The 18,442-nt window shown below is 37.4% G+C and overlaps 1 protein-coding gene across 19 annotated transcripts in view; it reads left to right on the top strand.

Annotated features, from left to right (window-relative positions):
• MARK1 (microtubule affinity regulating kinase 1) overlaps positions 1-18,093 on the top strand; it is a 137,489-nt gene extending 119,396 nt beyond the window's left edge. For 3 of the 19 annotated variants that reach the window (XM_078356489.1, XM_035280838.3, XM_035280840.3), the window contains 5 exons: positions 4,092-4,192; positions 5,452-5,616; positions 6,699-6,953; positions 11,434-11,478; positions 15,982-16,624. In XM_078356489.1, coding sequence (XP_078212615.1) covers positions 4,092-4,192; positions 5,452-5,616; positions 6,699-6,953; positions 11,434-11,478; positions 15,982-16,336 — 921 coding nt within the window. In that variant the 3' untranslated portion in view covers positions 16,337-16,624. Of the gene's footprint in view, positions 1-4,091; positions 4,193-5,451; positions 5,617-6,698; positions 6,954-11,433; positions 11,479-15,981 lie in introns of all 19 variants that reach the window. The other 16 variants (XM_035280839.3, XM_078356488.1, XM_035280851.3 and 13 more) reach the window with 10 other exon arrangements.
• Positions 18,094-18,442: the final 349 nt, after the last annotated feature.

The raw sequence follows: 18,442 nt of genomic DNA, 5'->3' as shown, positions 1-18,442 counted from the left end.
ATATATGACAAGCTCACAGTCAATATCATACTGAATGGGCAAAAGCTGGAAACATTCCCCTTGAAAACTGTCACAAGACAAGGATGCCTTCCCTTACCACTCTTACTTAACATAGTATTGAAAATTCCGGCCATGGCAATCAGACAAGAGAAAGAAATAAAGGGTATTCAGATAGGAATACCACCCAAGACATAGGCATGGGCAAAGATTTTATGATGAAATTGCCAAAAAGAATTGCAACAAAAAGCAAAAATTGACAAATGGGATCTAATTAAACTAAAGAGCTTCTGCACAGCAAAATAAACTATCATCACAGTAAACAGACAACCTTCAGAATGGAAGAAATTTTTACAATCTCTCCATCTGACAAAAGGTCTAATACCCAGAATCTACAAGGAACTTAAATTTACAAGAGAAAAACAACCCCATTAAAAAGTGGGCAAAGGACATGAACAGACATTTCTCAAAAGAAGACATAAACGTGGCTAACAAACACATGAAGAAAAGCTCAACATCACTAATCATTAGAGATGCAAATCAAAACCGTAATGAGATACCATCTCATGCCAGTCAGAACGGTGATTATTAAAAAGTCAAGAAACCGGATGCTGGTGAGGTTGCAGAGAAATAAAAACCCTTTTAGCGGGTGCAGTGGCTCATGCCGGTAATCCCAGCACTTTGGGAGGCTGAGCCAGGCGGATCATGAGGTCAGGAGATTGAGACCATCCCGGCCAACATGGTGAAACCCCGTCTCTACTAAAATACAAAAAATTAGCCTGGCGTGGTGGTGCGCACCTGTAGTCCCAGCTGCTTGGGAGGCTGAGGCAGGGGAATCACTTGAACCTGGGCGGCAGAGGTTGCAGGGAGCCGAGATCTTGCCACTGAACTCTAGTTAGGCAACAGAGCAAGACTCCGTCTAAAAAAAACAACAAAAAACCACACACACACACACACACACACACACACACACAGACACACACTTTTATACTGTTGATGGGAATGTAAATTAGTTCAACCATTGAGGAAGACAGTGGCGATTCCTCAAAGACTTAGAACTGGAAATACCATTTGACCCAGCAATCCCATTACTGGGTATATACCCAGAGGAATATAAATCATTCTTTTACAAAGGTACATGCACGTTTTATCTTCGTTGCACTATTCACAATAGCAAAGACATGGTATCAACCCAAATGCCCTTCAGTGATAGACTGGGTAAGGAAAATGTGGTACATATACAACATGGAATACTATGCAGCCATACAAAGGAATGAGGTTGAAGCCAGAACATGGACGAAGCCAGAAGCCATTATCATCAGCAAACTAATGCAGGAACAGAAAACCAAACACCACATGTTCTCACTTAAAAGTGGAAGCTGAGCAATGAGAACACATGGACACGGAGAGGGGAACAACACACACTAGGGCCTTTCAGGGGAGGGTGGAGGTTGGGGGAGAGCACTAGGAAAAATAACTAATGCATGCTGGTCCTAATACCTAGGCGATGGGTTGATAGGTACAACAGACCACCATGGCACACATTTACTTATGTAACAAACCTGTGCATTTTGCAAATGTACCCCTTATTTTATTTTATTTAAAAATAAGATTTAAAAATCAAAACAGCATTTAAAACAACCAAAAAAAGGGGGAAGAAGAGATTTCTTTTAGGAAGACTAAAAATTAAGAATACTATAATAAGTATTAAATACTGTATATAAAATTATGGTATAATTTCATAAAATATAATCACTTTACTGTGAAAGAATCTCCAAAAAGTTGTTTACATGATTGGTTTCCAGTTTGGGGAAGTTGCTAAACTAGAGTTCCAAAGTCGGCCTGGGTAGTTTCCACCTGGTTCCCAAATCCTCCGCAGAATGAACCTTACCTTCTTAGGGATCTCTGGAGCTTTTTTATTTGAACTAGGAAGGTCAGCTATAAAAGTTAGTTTTATATGTGAATGTATGACAAATGGAAGCAGTGACAGTTCGTTTCCCTAACTTTTGCATAATTCTGAATTTCCCTGGGGAAATACAACTGACGGTTGTTGCACCTGAATGTCACTGGCATTGAAGACTCAAAGCAAGGGAGGTAGGGTGGGAGGAGTACAAATTCAGAGACACAGCTTGGAAGGAGAGATATCATTCACCATCAGCCTTTGAAAAGGAAAGAAATGTCATTGAGAACAGCCAGAAACACTTTTAAAAGCTTCTAGATGGTGTATGGTAACATGATTTGACAAGGAATTAAGTTATTTATATGAAAATTTGGCCAAAATTGTGAGATTATCAAAAGCACGTATTTTTATATTGGTACATTTGGTGCTCATGGGGTGATTTTACAGCCTTTCAGGTTTGTCCTCTATTTTAAATTTCCAATTAATTTCTAGGGAATTAAATGTCCGTAGCTTCTAAGAGTAAGGTAGGAAATAATTTAAGTGTTCAAAAATTCGGAACTTATTGGTTAAAATAAAATATGGTATGTCTGTACAGTTGCATAGGCTACAGCTGTAACACTTTAGTATCACTTGATGTGGCTGGACGTTAATGACATGTTAAATGGGAAAGCAGGTAATGAAACAGTGTCTTCAAAACTATGAAATATGGATGACATTTCTAGCTTTTTTGAGAACTTTAGTATAAGTTAGTTTCATAATGCATCTCTCCATAATCAAATCCGTTTTCTTTGTCTTAGTAACATGGACCAAGTCTTTTTTTTTTTTTCTTTTTGAGACAGGGTCTCGCTCTGTTGCTCAGGCTGAAGTGCAGTGGTGCAATTACAGCTCACTGTATTCTCAACTTCTCTGGCTCAGGTGATCCTCCCACTTCAGCCTCCCTGGTAGCTGGGACTACAGATGTGTGCCATCACACCCAGCTAATTTTTTTTTTTGTACTTTTTGTGGAGACAGGGTTGCCCAGGCTGTTCGTGAACTCCTAGCCTCAAACAGTCTGCCCTCCTTGCCTCCCAAAATGTTGTGATTGAGCCACCACAATCGGCCTACATGTTCCAAGTCTTACTTAAGAATTTTAATAATCTTAGCCTCTTTGGTTCCATAGTTTATAGTTTTTAACATATGCTTTTATATAACTGATGACAAAATTCCTTCCATCTCGGAATCTGCATTACTGAAAAATTTTACATCTGTATTTATATAGTTTTGTTTATATGAGTTTTTTCCTTCTTCAAAGTGAATTCAAGCAAATATCTATTCACTTTTTAGCCCTCATGATTCAACAATGTTTAGGTTGATTATATATTTTAAATGCTGGATTAGCCAAAAGTAGCAAGTTTTTTTGTTTTGTTGGAGTAAGGATTAAACAGAAGAGTATTATATGCACACTGAAAATCATTTATGTATATTTTATTACCAGTGAGTAACTAGTCACGGATTTGACAGGCACAGCAATGGGTTTACAGGTCAGAGGTTGTGTGCATGGTAAGGAGAATGACTTATCTATCCCTTTTTGCTTATTTTCTCTCTTTTCTCCAAAGCTCCTCAGAAATGGCCTGCCTCCTAGCTCAAACCTGAGACTTGAGGAAATAAATATCTTCATTGTGGCACTGCACACAACACTGTTGGTGGCCTCAGCCAGACATGCCGTTGATCCCAGGGCATTTAGTCTGCTTAATATTCCCAGTGGTTGAGAGAGTTTCTCAAGCAGGTGAAGAAAGGCAGCCCACAGGCTTCTGAGTGGGCATGCCGTCTTCACTGCCCCAGGCTTCTGCTGGTGACGATACTTAGTGTAGAGTTGACTTGCACTCCTAGTTACTTAGAGCTGCTCACACCCCTGCTCCTGCCCTTTCTCCACCACCAGCTCACAAAGGAGGGAGAGAATAGAAACCCCACTCTCCTGTTGCTTTCAAACTGCTGGCATCTATTGGAGGATAAGCTAAAACTGATGAGTTCATTTTTGATGCTTTGTCTTTTACTTCTTAAAGCTAAATGAGAGGGAGGAAGGGGAAAATCTTGTTAATGTAAGATTTGGATCAATTAAAATTCTGTATTTTTCTCAAAATCTCCTTAAATACATTTCTTTGACTTTCCACAAATATATTTAGAATTTTTAAATTGCCTTTTTTTCTTCTTAAAGAACAATGTGTATTCTGGAGGTAGCATGGCAAGAAGGAATACTTATGTCTGTGAAAGGACCACAGATCGATATGCAGCATTGCAGAACGGAAAAGACAGCAGGTAAATGCCACAGTGCCAAGTAGTAATACCTTTGCTATTGTTCTTTGTTAGTGCTTTTGCTGAAATGCCTGCGGCTGAATGCGTCCAGGGAAAAGGAGTTACTATATGAAATAGTAAGATTGCAGCCAACCATTCTTACTAAGACATCTCTCCGGACCAGGATAGAAGGGTGGGAAAACATTTAGAGAAAACAGGAAATAATTCTCTTTACCTACCAATTTCTGAGTAAAATCTGATAGTAAATATTTTTCTGTAGCAAAGCAGATCATACCATCCTAATTTCATCTTCATAATTTAAATCTTACTCTTTTCTGCACCTGCTGCTTCCTGTCCTTTCACCTCCCATCAAGTCATTACTGTATTTGAATAATAAAGACTTTATCTTCCTCCCTCTGAAAAAATGTGGCCATCTTATTTCTCATCATTCAGAACCATATAATTTTTAAAGTGTTTCATTTCAAATTATAACCCATATTATTTTTATTATTTAAAAAATGTAACTTCTTTCTGTCATGAGTCAGAAGGACTGCTCAGCAATGTAGCACAAAGGCCTGGAGCCTGTTCTAGTGACATTCTTTCCTCAGATCCACCTTCCATCATTTCAGCAGTGTGTACAAAGCAGTCTCACCTGATAAGACTGTAAAGTAAGTGTTATTGTAAGGCAAGCAAAGAAAACTGTATCTATCTTCTTTGCAGATAAGATAATTGGAAATTGATTTCAGACTTACGATTTTTCCGGTACTAAATTTTAAGCTGCGGCTCCTTTTATCTGCCACTGTTAACCTATTGACTCATGATATGATCTAAAAGTGTGTTGATGTATCCAGAGATAATATTTTTGGTATAATTACCAATTCTGATTGTATCAATAATGGACAATGAACTACATCAACATATCACACCAAACTGTGATTTTGGGGAAGTAAAAAATGACTTAGTCATAATCATTTTGTCTGAAATTATTGTATCTCCACAAAAAGAATTTTATGCTTTCTCACATTTACATACATAGAGTAAGTGTGTGTGAGATTTTTTTCATGGATGATAGTGATACATTTACCCTGGATACTTTTCATAAGAATATTAATTTTTTGTCAGTCATTAATATTGCTGTTAATGTTAGTTTCTTTCAAATATTTCAGTCATGAGAAGTTATTCAGTTTAGATTTTTTAAAAATATAGTTCTTAAATTTTAGTAAACCACAATTTTTCTTCTTTTTTACATTTCCATGGTCTTCTCTACTGCTTTTTGACAAAAGCCTTACAGAGATGTCTGTGAGTAGCATATCTTCTGCAGGCTCTTCTGTGGCCTCTGCTGTCCCCTCAGCACGACCCCGCCACCAGAAGTCCATGTCTACTTCTGGTCATCCTATTAAAGTCACACTGCCAACCATTAAAGACGGCTCTGAAGCTTACCGGCCTGGGTAATGTGCTGGTTACATTTCATTTTGTTCACTGTTTAAAAATATATAGTACCTTGCATGTTCTGCTCATGTACCCCAAAACCTAAAATCAAATAAAAAATAAAAAAAAAATTCTAAATATACGCGATTACAAAAAAATAAAAAATAAAAAAATATAAAGTACCGTGTGAAAATACATGATAGTCACCATCACATTAAGTAAGACCTTTCTGACAAGATTCAGTGTTTGTAATAGAGGAAAAACTGAATTGTATCATAAATTTTCTGTGTGCTTTGGCTGTTATTGGAAATGTTGCATATAACTTGAGTCATTTTCTAGAGGAATTTTTTTAAGGATTTGGTTTTAAGTCCATCTATAAAGTTAAATATTGCTGCTTAATTTGTCACTTAGGTAAAGTGATTTTTTTATGATTTAAACATATCCAAACAAGCACTAAACTTGGAGTTGAGACCTTTGGGTAATGATCAGGCTCAGTTCCTTGTTCTTAAAAAAACAGGGCTTCAGTTTTCCTGTCAATGAAATTGATGAACTCAAGAGCCGATTCGGGTATAAAATTATATAACTGGTTTTCTAGTATTTTTCTATTTTAGGATTTCTCAAATTCAGTACTTCTGAATATTTTAACCCTCTGTTAGATTTGTTAAGCATATTGGTAGTGCCATGTGGTGGTGTACCATCACTGAAGCCTAAATTAGAAATGGGAAATTACTTTATTCAATGTCTTTTTAATAGACAATAAAATTTGTGTTCAGCATTGCTAAGTGGTTCAGGAGAATATTAAAAAAATATTTGCACTACCCCTGGTTTGGGATTCCTGATACTGAAGAGTATTCATCTTTGTGTCCCTGTTTCAGTCATTTCTTAATTTTTAGTCACCAGACAAAAGGTACCTAGTTTCAGTCTGAAATTTTATTCCTCTCCAACGATATAGTAAATAAAATTAACTCATGTCTCACAGCTGTAATGCGAACAAATAAAGTAGGGCCAAAAGAAGTAGCCATAGCCATTTGTTTCAAGTTTTTAGCATGAGTGAAAGGTTTTCTTGTCATTATTCTAAATGATATATCTTAATTTGTCCCAGCAGTACAACCCAGAGAGTGCCTGCTGCTTCCCCATCTGCTCACAGTATTAGTACTGCGACTCCAGACCGGACCCGCTTTCCCCGAGGGAGCTCAAGCCGAAGCACTTTCCATGGTGAACAGCTCCGGGAGCGACGCAGCGCTGCTTATAATGGGCCACCTGCTTCACCATCCCACGAAACGGGTGCATTTGCACATGCCAGAAGGGGAACGTCAACTGGTATAATAAGCAAAATCACATCCAAATTTGTTCGCAGGTCAGTACCAATGTACTATCGTGTTTTGTTTCCTCTAGAAATTACAAAGGGAATTACTTTTTTCTTAAATCTTTATAATAATTTTCCAAAGTGGTTTTATAACATTTCATTAGAGATGCTCTTTTACAGATTTGGAAGAAAAAAATTAGGAAGACATAAAGTCTTTTTCCTTAAGAGAAAGAAAAAAATGGACAAAATGAGATTTTAAAAATCTATAAAATAAAATGTAAAGAACAAAAATTTGACTTTAAAAATGTGTGTTTTAACAAAAGATTGTTTTATATTTAAAAGCCTTGATTGAGAAAAATAAATGAGTTTACATGTTTTCTTCAAACAATATTTATCTTGAAAATACTTTTAAATTGCTTGCTAATAATATATAATTTACATTTTGTTCTTCTTTGCATAAAAAGCCCACATACCAGAGTCATAGATCTATGTAATTTCACATCATAAAACCTTAACATCAGAACATAGGAAACACAAAATGAATACATGTAAAGTTCTAATCTGCTTAAGCAATGCAATTATACTTTCTAAAAAGTAAGCATGCTTACTATGCATACATGTACAGTGCACATTGATGATACGGGTTGCTGACTACAATGCAGGCTGATGTCTATTTGATCTATTTTTGTGTCCTGTAAATGTCTACTTAAGCCCTGTGACAGACAAAGCACTGTGTTAGGTGCAGAACAGAATCTAAAGATAGGTGAGACAACATCTGTGCCCTCCAGATTTTTACAGTCTTGTAAGAAGCAGACAAACAACTAGCCATGATATAAACCAGAACATGTGCTAAAAAGTGTGGGCAACGTGCTGGATTCCAGAGGAAGACACAATCGTTTCTCTCTAGGGAGACAGTGAAGGCACCCTATCATATCATCATTTCAGCCAAGCCTTCAGTGATAGGCTAGAAATAATTATACTTGCTTTAAGAAATGCTAATTAAATGATTAATTTTCAATGTTATTAGTGTTCCTAGGATTTCAAAGAGTGGATGTGGAAAAGAGAAGCAGCAGCTTCAGTCTTACTTCCTTGTCATGGAGCTATTTATAGACCTGGTTCATCCATCAGTTTGCCCAGTATCACATAGCTAAATTAAAAACCTTCAAGCCTCAAATGTAACATAAATTTCTCACCATACCTGTCAATGAGTTTGTACTCTTTGGGCAATTGCTATGCAGCATGACAACTTGCCAGAGAAAGAAAAAGTTCACCATCAGAGTCAGCACAGAAGTTCGATGATAGTTTTAGCGGGCCATCTGCAGGGTACTAGTCAGATTATCAATAGGTTTCTACTTTTGGAATTTGGCTATTTAAGGCCATTTCAAAAAGCCAGTACTTTCTCCTGGTTAAGCCAGAATTAATTTTAAAGTGAAAAAAATAGGTTTGGAGTTTAATGCTTGATTACTAATTTTGCATTAAGCATTGTGCGAAATACTTCTCTTTGCTCTGCAACAAAGATTTAGACTCTAGAGGAAACATAGTAAAGGGTACTGTGGACAGGAAGTCAGGAGACAGAACGTCAAAGCAAGAAAGTGCCTTAGAGATGATCTGTTGGGAGGTTCTGAAAAAGGATTGCCGTATAGTCATGGAACACATACGTGAAGACCTACTACATCCAAGGCACTTTTGTAGGAGCTATTGTACAGCAGTGAGTGGGACTAATGGGGCTCCTGCCTTCCCGTGAGCAACTTACCATCTTGAAACATTCCGCACAGTTAAAGCGTTTCCCTTGCTTAGCTCTGATTTTCTCCTGACTCACAGACTAGCTATCCCAGGCTCCTCTGCTGGCTCTTTTCAGATTCCCTTGCCTTTCCCTCAACCTCTAAGTATTAGAATGCCCCAGGGCTCAGTCTTTGAACACATTCTTTTCTCTGGTTTTCCTTACACTCTTGGTGATCTCAGTCAGGCTCATGAGAGTAGATTCCATCCTATATGAACAACTCCCAAGTGTATCTGTAGCCCTCCTCTCTCTCTCTCTCTCTCTCTGGTTTTCCTTACACTCAGTGATCTCAGTCAGTTCATGACATTAGATTCCATCCTGTGTGAACAACTCCCAAGTGTATCTCTAGCCCACATCTCTCTCTTAAACTGCAGACTCATAGCCAACTGCTGCTCAGCCCTCTGCTTGGATATGTTATAGACTCTGAAACAGAACATGTTCAAAACTCAACTCTTGTTCCTCTTCCCAAACCTGTCCCTCCCTCGTTCTTCACTGTCTTGGAGTTATCCTTGGCCCCTCTTTTTCTCGTACCACATCAGATCCATTGGCAAATTGTGCCGGCTTTACCTCCATAGCACTTCCAGAATTTAACTGTTCATCACTCCCATCACTGCTTTCATACTCTGAATCAATGTTCGTCTTTCACCTACTCATAGGTCCCCTAGCTTCTGTCCTGGTCCTCCTCCTCTTCTGTTTCAGCAGTGTCATGTCAAGTCTGATCATGTCACTCTTAGATTTAAAGTCCCTGATTAGCTTCCATCTTGCTCAGAATACAATTCTGTGCCCTCACCGTGGCCTGTGGGGCCTTGTGTAACCTGGCCATCCATTTCTGCTCTGACTTCTTCTTCTCCCACTCTTCCCCTGGCTGATTCCCCACCAGCCACACAGGCACCTGACTGCCCTCACGTACATTAAGCACTGCTTTGGCATTGTGTACCTGCTATTCCTTCTGCCTGGAATTCTCTGCCCTAAATACCTGCATGGCTCACTTCTACACCAAACCTTATGATTTTCTAACCATAGCTCATTCTTATGTAGGGAATAACCCAATTTGTTCAGTTGAGTATATATTGCTATATGTAGGTAACTGTTTTTAAATGTTAAGTGTTGAAGAGCCATGCTGCACTGCAAATGCTGTTAGAGCCAGCTGTGCCTTCTGCAGCCCCATCTGCCTCCTACCATGGCCACTGAGAGCAGACTTCTTGGGATTTTTTAAACAATTACCAAGTAGCAGAAGTTCTTCCAGTGTTCTACTAGCATCCAGGTAGGCAGGAACAGGGTATGGGTCAATTGCTATTTCAGTCAATTATAGCAGAGGATAAGAGTCTAAGGGACATTTCACTCCTAATGCTTCAAGTTTGGCAATAGTGGAATAGGTGTTTGCTAGTGATTAATAAAGCGTAATATAAATAGGACAGAAAAGTCTAATGAGATGTATGTCCGTTCCTAAAGGAATTTTATCTTAGCAGTGGGAGGCAACAGCATTACTGTCTTGCTTGCCAAGTTGGTACACTGCCCATCTGTGTGTCAGTTCATCTACATGTAATGGAAAATGTATGTTTCACTTTGAGCCTGCTCAAAAATGTTTTATTATTTCAGTGTGCTATAATAAAAATGGATTTGTATAGATGGCATTGAATTTTTATTATACTTCCCAATGAAAATGCAGTTATTAGAAATTTAAGAAATTACATTTGAATGTGAGAATACATTTTAGTATTCTTTTAAATTCAGATAGAAAACTTGTTTTTCATAATATGCTTGTTAAGACAGGCATGTATTAAAGACCCTGAGATGCATAAGGCATTCATATTTTTGAGAACCATTTAAAGTTTTAGAGTTTGGTGTGCGGGTATATTTTATTGACTTAGGGGATGGGAGAGTGCCACTGATTTTATTCTTGTTGCATTCATTTAATATAAATAATACAGATGTTTCTGGAATGGCTAAAACATTAAGACAACATTATCTTAAGGATTCAAGTTGGTGATTTTTCCCACTATTTAATAGTGTTTTGGCCTCTATCACAAGATATTTAATTACCTTTAAAAATGACAAAGGGTTAAAATTTTGGTAGACTTTATACATTTTAATTATATCCAACACAAGAACAATTAGTAGTGTTTTTCTGGTTTCATTTCACAGGTGGATATCCAGGTAAGATCAGTGTTTTTGCTTAAGATTGAATCTGTGTTTTTAGACTCACCTACATGGCTAGGCTGTTAGTATGTTGTGGTATTTTATCATGTGCATGAATTGTTAGCCTAACTTCTAAAGGAAATGCTTATAGAAGAAATTGCTTATGTAGAAATTGGTATTGATTTGCTTACTGTAAGGTTAATATATATATATATTTTATATTGAGCGACTACCAGAATTATACATAATTACAAATTTGAAGTTGAATCTTGCTACTGATAATTATTAAATAGTTTTAACTTTAGATTAAGCTAAATTAAACCAAAAGATAAATTATGACTTCAGATGAATCATGGCTGGGAATTGGAAGATTATGAAAAAAACGTTAAACTTTCACCTCATATTGCCTCTTGACAATAATGAGTAGACGCTCAATGATAATGACATGCAGTTACGATGAAAAGCGAGAAACAGTCTCAGACTGACTCGAAATAGAAATTGTCATGGTAGAAGTTTGCTCAACAAGCTAATTTTAAAATCATTTTAGATATAGGTTTTCTTGATATATTTTTTACTTTTATCATTAAATCTCAACCTTCACTTTGTTTTGAGGGATCCAAGTGAAGGCGAAGCCAGTGGCAGAACTGACACCTCAAGGTGAGGAGCCACTATTAATACTTCGCTGCTAGGCCCCTGTGTATGAAAACGTACTTTGGAAATACTTATAGCACTTAATGATCATGAATAGATCTAATAACCAGATAGCATGCCTATTTTAGATTTTTATTTTGGGGTGGGTTTTCATAATGTTACCTAGCATTCAAGTCAGTCAACTTTTGAGTTTGTTTTCTAAACATTCATTTGAATTGTGAACTTGGTAAAGACATAGGCGTTCTGTTTTATAAAATATGTTAAGCTGAAGAATTAATTGATTAAATGTACAGATATTGTTCTCACTCAAGTGATATGACAAATTAATTGGAGTCAAAGAGCACAAATAACACAGAACAGGGAAATGATTCCACGTAGGAAGATTTGATATAAGAAATATATTTTAGGTGACAATTCAGTGTTTGATCACATTTAAAAATTCTACCCTGCCATACTTTTGGGGATTTTTTTTTTTTTTTTTTTTTTGACATTTCATTCATTCTGGCAGTGGGTTTCAAACTTGAGCACAATCAGAATTACAGGGAAGACTTGATAAAAAGATTGCTGGATCCCACACCCAGGGTTTCTGATTCAGAGGCCGAGGCAGGTGCCTGAGCATTTGCATTTCTAACAAGTCCCCAGGAGATGCTTATGCTGCTGTTCTAGGGACCACATTAGGGACATGTTAGTACTTGTGTTCATATTTTACAAGCGGGAAATTTAAGAAATGAAGGCACTAATTTATTTTGAGTGTACACAGGCATTAAGGTATGCAATATAAATCTTAGAACCAACAAGTATTTCACAGTAGGACAGGCATCTGGCTTCATTCAGGAACGGCCGTAACCAGCTGAACATAAGCCTCCAATTTGATTTCTACTTTTCAAATTATTTAAAATATAAAACATAATGAACTTGGAGAAAACTATAGCACTCCCATGTCTTTTTAGCAAACTGTAGTAAGAGTTGAAATATTTCTTTTTTTTTTTTTTTTTTTTTTTGAGACGGAGTTTCGCTCTTGTTACCCGGGCTGAAGTGCAATGGCGCGATCTCGGCTCACCGCAACCTCTGCCTCCTGGGTTCAGGCAATTCTCCTGCCTCAGCCTCCGGAGTAGCTGGGATTACAGGCACGCGCCACCATGCCCAGCTAATTTTTTTTGTATTTTTAGTAGAGACGGGGTTTCACCATGTTGACCAGGATGGTCTCGATCTCTTGACCTCGTGATTCACCCACCTCGGCCTCCCAAAGTGCCGGGATTACAGGCTTGAGCCACCGCACCCGGCCTGAGTTGAAATGTTTCTTTGTAGAGTTAGGTACCTGAGTTACCATAGTAGGGAGCCACAGGGGAGCAAGACCAATATTCTTAACTTTCTTCTGCCTTTTACACAAACATGGAGGACTTGTTCTTAGCCTCTCCCTCAGTCTTCATTTTTGAGCCCCCTTCTTGCATCTCATCCTGTATTTCCACTAAATTTCCCTCTGAGACATTTAGTAGTGTATATGACCTTGTAAGTGGCCATTAATAGTTGTATTTTTGGCTGGGCACAGTGGCTCATGCCTATAATCACAGCACTTTGGGAGGCCGAGGCAGGTGAATCATGAGGTCAAGAGATGAGGTCATCCCTGCCAACATGGTGAAACCCCATCTCTATTAAAAATACAAAAATTAGGTGGGCGTGGTGGTGCACATCTGTAGTCTCAACTACTCGGGAGGCTGAGGCAGGAGAATCACTTGAACCCAGGAGGCAGAGGTTGCAGTGAGCCAAGATCACGCCACTGCAGTACAGCTTGGCAACAGAGTGAGACTCCATCTCAAAAAAAAAAAAAGTTGCATTTTTATCCTTTTAATATAACTACATGATTTTATTACATTATAAGAATTAGTCACGGATCTTTTATAAATGTTTACACAACACTTTTCATATTCCTTTTTGTTGGTTGTTGGTGGGTTTCGTTCTCTTTTTGCTTTTGGACAGACTTTCTGGAGACTAAAAGGTGCTTTCTCAGCATTTAATTTCACAACCACCAGGTGAAAAATGCCGATTTACAGATTAAAAAAAAACAAACAGCAAAAAACATAGGTAGGATCAAGCCAGTTATAATGAAGTTCTGTCATGTCAGGGAGATGGGGCAGTACCGTGATTAGAAGTGCAGGTTCTCAGCCAGACTGCGGGTCTGAGCTGTGTTCCCCCGCTTACCTTACTGTGTGGCTTTCGGGAAGTTACTTCAGCTCCGTGTGCCTCCATTTCCTCACTCTAACTGCCTCCTAGGGTTGTTCTGAGGGATCAATGAGGAATTAATACATTTTAGGCAGTTAGGACACTTGCTGCACCTAATGAGTACTCCATGAATGTTAGCTGTTCTTATATTAATATCCACATTTCCAGAAGCTTGCTACAATTGACAGTATCAGTGGCAATGTCTGCGAGGCCATGCAGAAAAACATCTTATTGTCTTAAGGTCATCTTAATGTGGAATAGAAAGAAACTAGACTTAGAGTAGTATTCTGAATTAGCTCTATGGCTTCAGAACTGCAACCTCTGCCTCCCGGGTTTAAGCAATTCTCTTGCCTCAGCCTCCTGAGTAGCTGGGATTATAGGCATATGCCATCATGCCCAGCTAATTTTTGTAGTTTTAATAGAGATGGGGTTTCACATGTTGGCCAGGCTGGTCTTGAACTCCTGACCTCGCGATCCTCCTGCCTTGGCCTCTCAAAGTTCTGGGATTACAGGTGTGAGCCACAGAAAACTAATTTTAAGTTTTCCAGCCATCAGTTCCATCTTTAAAATGAGTGCTCAGTCAACTGATCTCTCATCCTTCCACCTCAGCCTCCCAAGGTGCTTGGTGCAGGTGCTAGCCTGCTGATTCCACTGGAGTTATACATGTGACCTTGGTAAATGACTGTAGTTCGCTCTGCAAGCCCCAAGAGTCCTGTGATTTAATGGCTTAGATTCAGTGAGCAAAAAGAGAAAAATAGAGAACAGGATGAAGTAAATACTTTCCATAATTATTAATAGTTTTTGGAAATTTATTTTCTCTACCTATTCCTTTCCTTATTTTTCTCAGGATTGTATAGTTTGCAGAAGCTTTGCGGGGCTCAGATACCTGGAAATGAAGTGGACAATATATATAAAATTATAGATATGTAAACATATACATGAATATATATTATACTATTGATATAAAATGTGTATATATTAATTTAAAGTATGTATGCAGTAGATTATAAACTTTCAAAGTACATTTTTTTCTTAAATCACAGATAAGCAAGATAAAGTAACAAGTTGCAACTGTAACATCTCTATTTGGATAACTGTTCAAGAAATTTGATTACAGGATTTTCTGTATCACAAATAATTTATTAACTTTGATGAAGCTATGAAGGTTTTTTCCTATGATTATTTGAAATAGGTTTCTTGTTTTCATGTTATTGGTGGGATACCAGCAATAAGTAAAATTCAGTGAGATTCAGTCATTTAACAAATATGTTAATAGTTACTGTGGACCCAGCACAGTTTTAGATACCTGAGATCTGTCAGTGAATGAAACAGACAAAACTTGCCCTCCTGGAATTTACAATCTAATGGTAGAGTCAGACAATAAACACCCTAACAAATGGGTTAAATGATGGAATGTGGTAAGTGCTACGGAGAAAAAGTAAAGCAGGCTGAAGGGGGTTGGCCATGCCGGGATAGGAGTTAGGGAGCAATAGGGCAGTCAGGGAAAGCCTCATGCAGAAAGTGAGTAGAAATTTGTAAAGGAGTTAGCCACACAGCCATCTGGAGAGAAGCATTCATGACAGAGGGAACAGTCTGTGCAGCAGCCTCATGGCAAGAATATAACCCGTGTGTTCTGATAGGAGTAAGGAAGGAGGAAAATTCTAGGAAATGAGGTGGGGGGAGTAGGAGTTGGAGTGCAGGTCGTGGGGAATGTTGTAGACTGTTCTAAGGATGTCTTGAGTGAAATGAGAAATCACTGGAGGACACTGAGATGTGTAGTGTAAGTTAACATCTTTACATAATTGCAATACAACATTCTTTCTCAACATTATTAGGTAAATGAATTATCTTTCCCTCTGAAGTTATTACATTCCTCCTACCCAAAAAGGCAGAAAAAAGAAATGTTTATATTTCAAAAGTGTATATTTACGAGTACAATATTAGTGGTCCCTATTTTGTGTGTGTGCTTGAACAGAGAAATATGGACCTGAAGAAGGTATTATGTTCTTCACTTTCAGTTGCAGATTTGTTTCCCTCAAGCCACTTATATTTAAGAAAAAATGCTATTTTAGATTGACAGTATTAAAAGTCAAAACAGATGGCATCTTGGAGTGTGTTTTTGTAACACAAGATAATGTAAATCTTTGCCATCTGTCTCAGGGTAGTCTGCAAATAAAGTAGTTTTATTAGGCACTGAATTATGACCACTTAGCTTTTATGTGCGTTTTGATTTCTTTGCTAAGTGAAATATTTTTGTTTTCATTCTTTCCCTTTGCCCTCTTCTTCCAGAAGTACATCAGGGGAACCAAAAGAAAGAGACAAGGAAGAGGGTAAAGATTCTAAGCCGCGTTCTTTGCGGTTCACATGGAGTATGAAGACCACTAGTTCAATGGACCCTAATGACATGATGAGAGAAATCCGAAAAGTGTTAGATGCAAATAACTGTGATTATGAGCAAAAAGAGAGATTTTTGCTTTTCTGTGTCCATGGAGATGCTAGACAGGATAGCCTCGTGCAGTGGGAGATGGAAGTTTGCAAGTTGCCACGACTGTCACTTAATGGGGTCCGCTTCAAGCGAATATCTGGAACATCTATTGCCTTTAAGAACATTGCATCAAAAATAGCAAATGAGCTTAAGCTGTAAAGACATCCACATTTACAGGTTCAGGGAAGATGCATACATATATGAGGTACAGTTTTTGAATGTACTGGTAATGCCTAATGTGGTCTGCCTGTGAATCTCCCCATGTAGAGTTTGCCCTTAATGCAATAAGGTTATACATAGTTATGAACTGCAAAATTCAAGTCAGTATGAACTATAATAAATATCTGTAGCTTAAAAAGTAGGTTCACATGTACAGGTAAGTATATTGTGTATTTCTGTTCATTTTCTGTTCATAGAGTTGTATAATAAAACATGATTGCTTAAAAACTTGTATAGTTGTCTAGATTTCTGCACATAAATGTACGTTTGATGGTTTGATTTGAAAATGTTCTTCCCTGTTATTTACATTCTGGTGGGTTTTTTTAAATTCTTACTTCCATCTTGCAATTTTTGAAAATTGTGTCCAGAATTAAAAGTGCATAGAAATAGTCTTTACAATTGTAGCATGGACCTTGAAAAATTATTTTAAGATCATATTTAAATTTAAACCAGAAGCTGAAAAATAGATCAGCTTTATTATACACAAAATTATTCCTGCTTATCTTTGCTCTTTTCCTTGTTATCCCATGAGGTTTAGTTGAGAAGATACAAAATGTTTACAGTGTTGGCACTTAGAGTTTTTAAATTCAAGTACATGAAATTCAATAATAGCTTTGCCTTGAGCTAACTAAGAAGTACTGGGGAAAATGTTGTCTACATCAAGTTTCTTTTGAACTTTGAAGTGTTTTCTGATCCACTGCTAACTGTAGCAGCAAAATTAAAAAAAAAAAAAAAACAATACTTTATCTGGCTATTATAAACTGTCACGTAGAGTTGCTGCCTTCAGAATACCGCAATGTAATTGCGGGGATATAATAATATTGGGACTGTTTCATAGCACAGGCTCATCTTTACAGTGTTGATCAATGCATCAGTTAAGAAGTAATGCCACCTCAGGAATTAACTGGCATTGGGAGCATTTGCCTCATTCTCCTACCCTCTTCACTCCGCCACTGTAATATCTATAACTACTTAAGGGAGTTGTGAGCAAAACATACTATTTATACCAGTATATTGATTTATGCTTCTGTGGTTGTTCAGTTTGTTCCCATGTAACTGGTCTGTTTTAAATATGTTGCCAGATTTCTTGTATTTATTCCACATCATTATGCCCATAATGTGCCGCTTTGTGATTGGGCATTTGCCTACTTTTCTTTCATAATTAGTGATATATGCGATGTAAAACCACTAGTAAAGGTACATTTTAATACTTGTTATTTTATACTGAATTAGCCTTGGAGGTTGACTGTGCAATGTTATTTACTGTTGTAATTACTGTAATATCAACATATGGGCCCCATCTGTACACTCTTGAAAAATAGAAAGTGTATTCAAATTTTATCAGTTTAAAGAAAATAAAGCTGTGATAAATACTGTAATTCCAACCTACATTAGAAGGCTCTAAGTGTAGGTGATGTGCCATTCCATAATGGCTTCCAGACTAGGATGCATTTTACGTTCTGTACTGTACTGTGATGTAGCTTTCTTCTGTAACAGTTATGTTCTAAAATGAAGTGGGTTTTGGTTTTTTTTTTTGCCTTAGCAAAGGGTGGTGTTTGAAAAAAAATGTGTAGCCCCTTTTTAACCTAGTGTTCATTCAGAAAAAATGGATGCAAATCTTTATTCACTTTCACTGGTGCACCCTGAAGTTTTACTTGAACAGTTCTCATAATAAAGCCCTTGTCGTTTGCTCTTTATCAGAATGTGAATTACCTGTTTTCTAGTACACAAGTACTCTGTATGAGGAGTTTATTGTATGTGTTCTCAATTTAGTTGGCAAAGGGTGATGCTGTGAAGGTTTTCAAGATTATTGAAGCTATGAAGGTTTCTTGTCATTACGACAAGAGAATTTAATCTTTTTATAGGAATTCCTATCACTGATACTTTAAAAAAAAAATAGACCTCATGTGTTTTCCACGGTAGAAACTGATGTGTTTTACGTTTCCTCACTGTGGCCAACTCTTATATGTTTGTAGAAAGGAATTTTACTTCAGTATCTTTTATGAACTACAAATGAAATCTTGATACTCACTTTAGATTTTTTAT

The sequence above is a fragment of the Callithrix jacchus genome, chromosome 19 (assembly GCF_049354715.1).
Source record: "Callithrix jacchus isolate 240 chromosome 19, calJac240_pri, whole genome shotgun sequence".
Classification (NCBI taxonomy): Eukaryota; Metazoa; Chordata; class Mammalia; order Primates; family Cebidae; genus Callithrix; species Callithrix jacchus.
The sequence above is the reverse complement of the archived record's forward strand: the minus strand, read 5'-3'. Positions and strand labels throughout refer to the sequence as shown.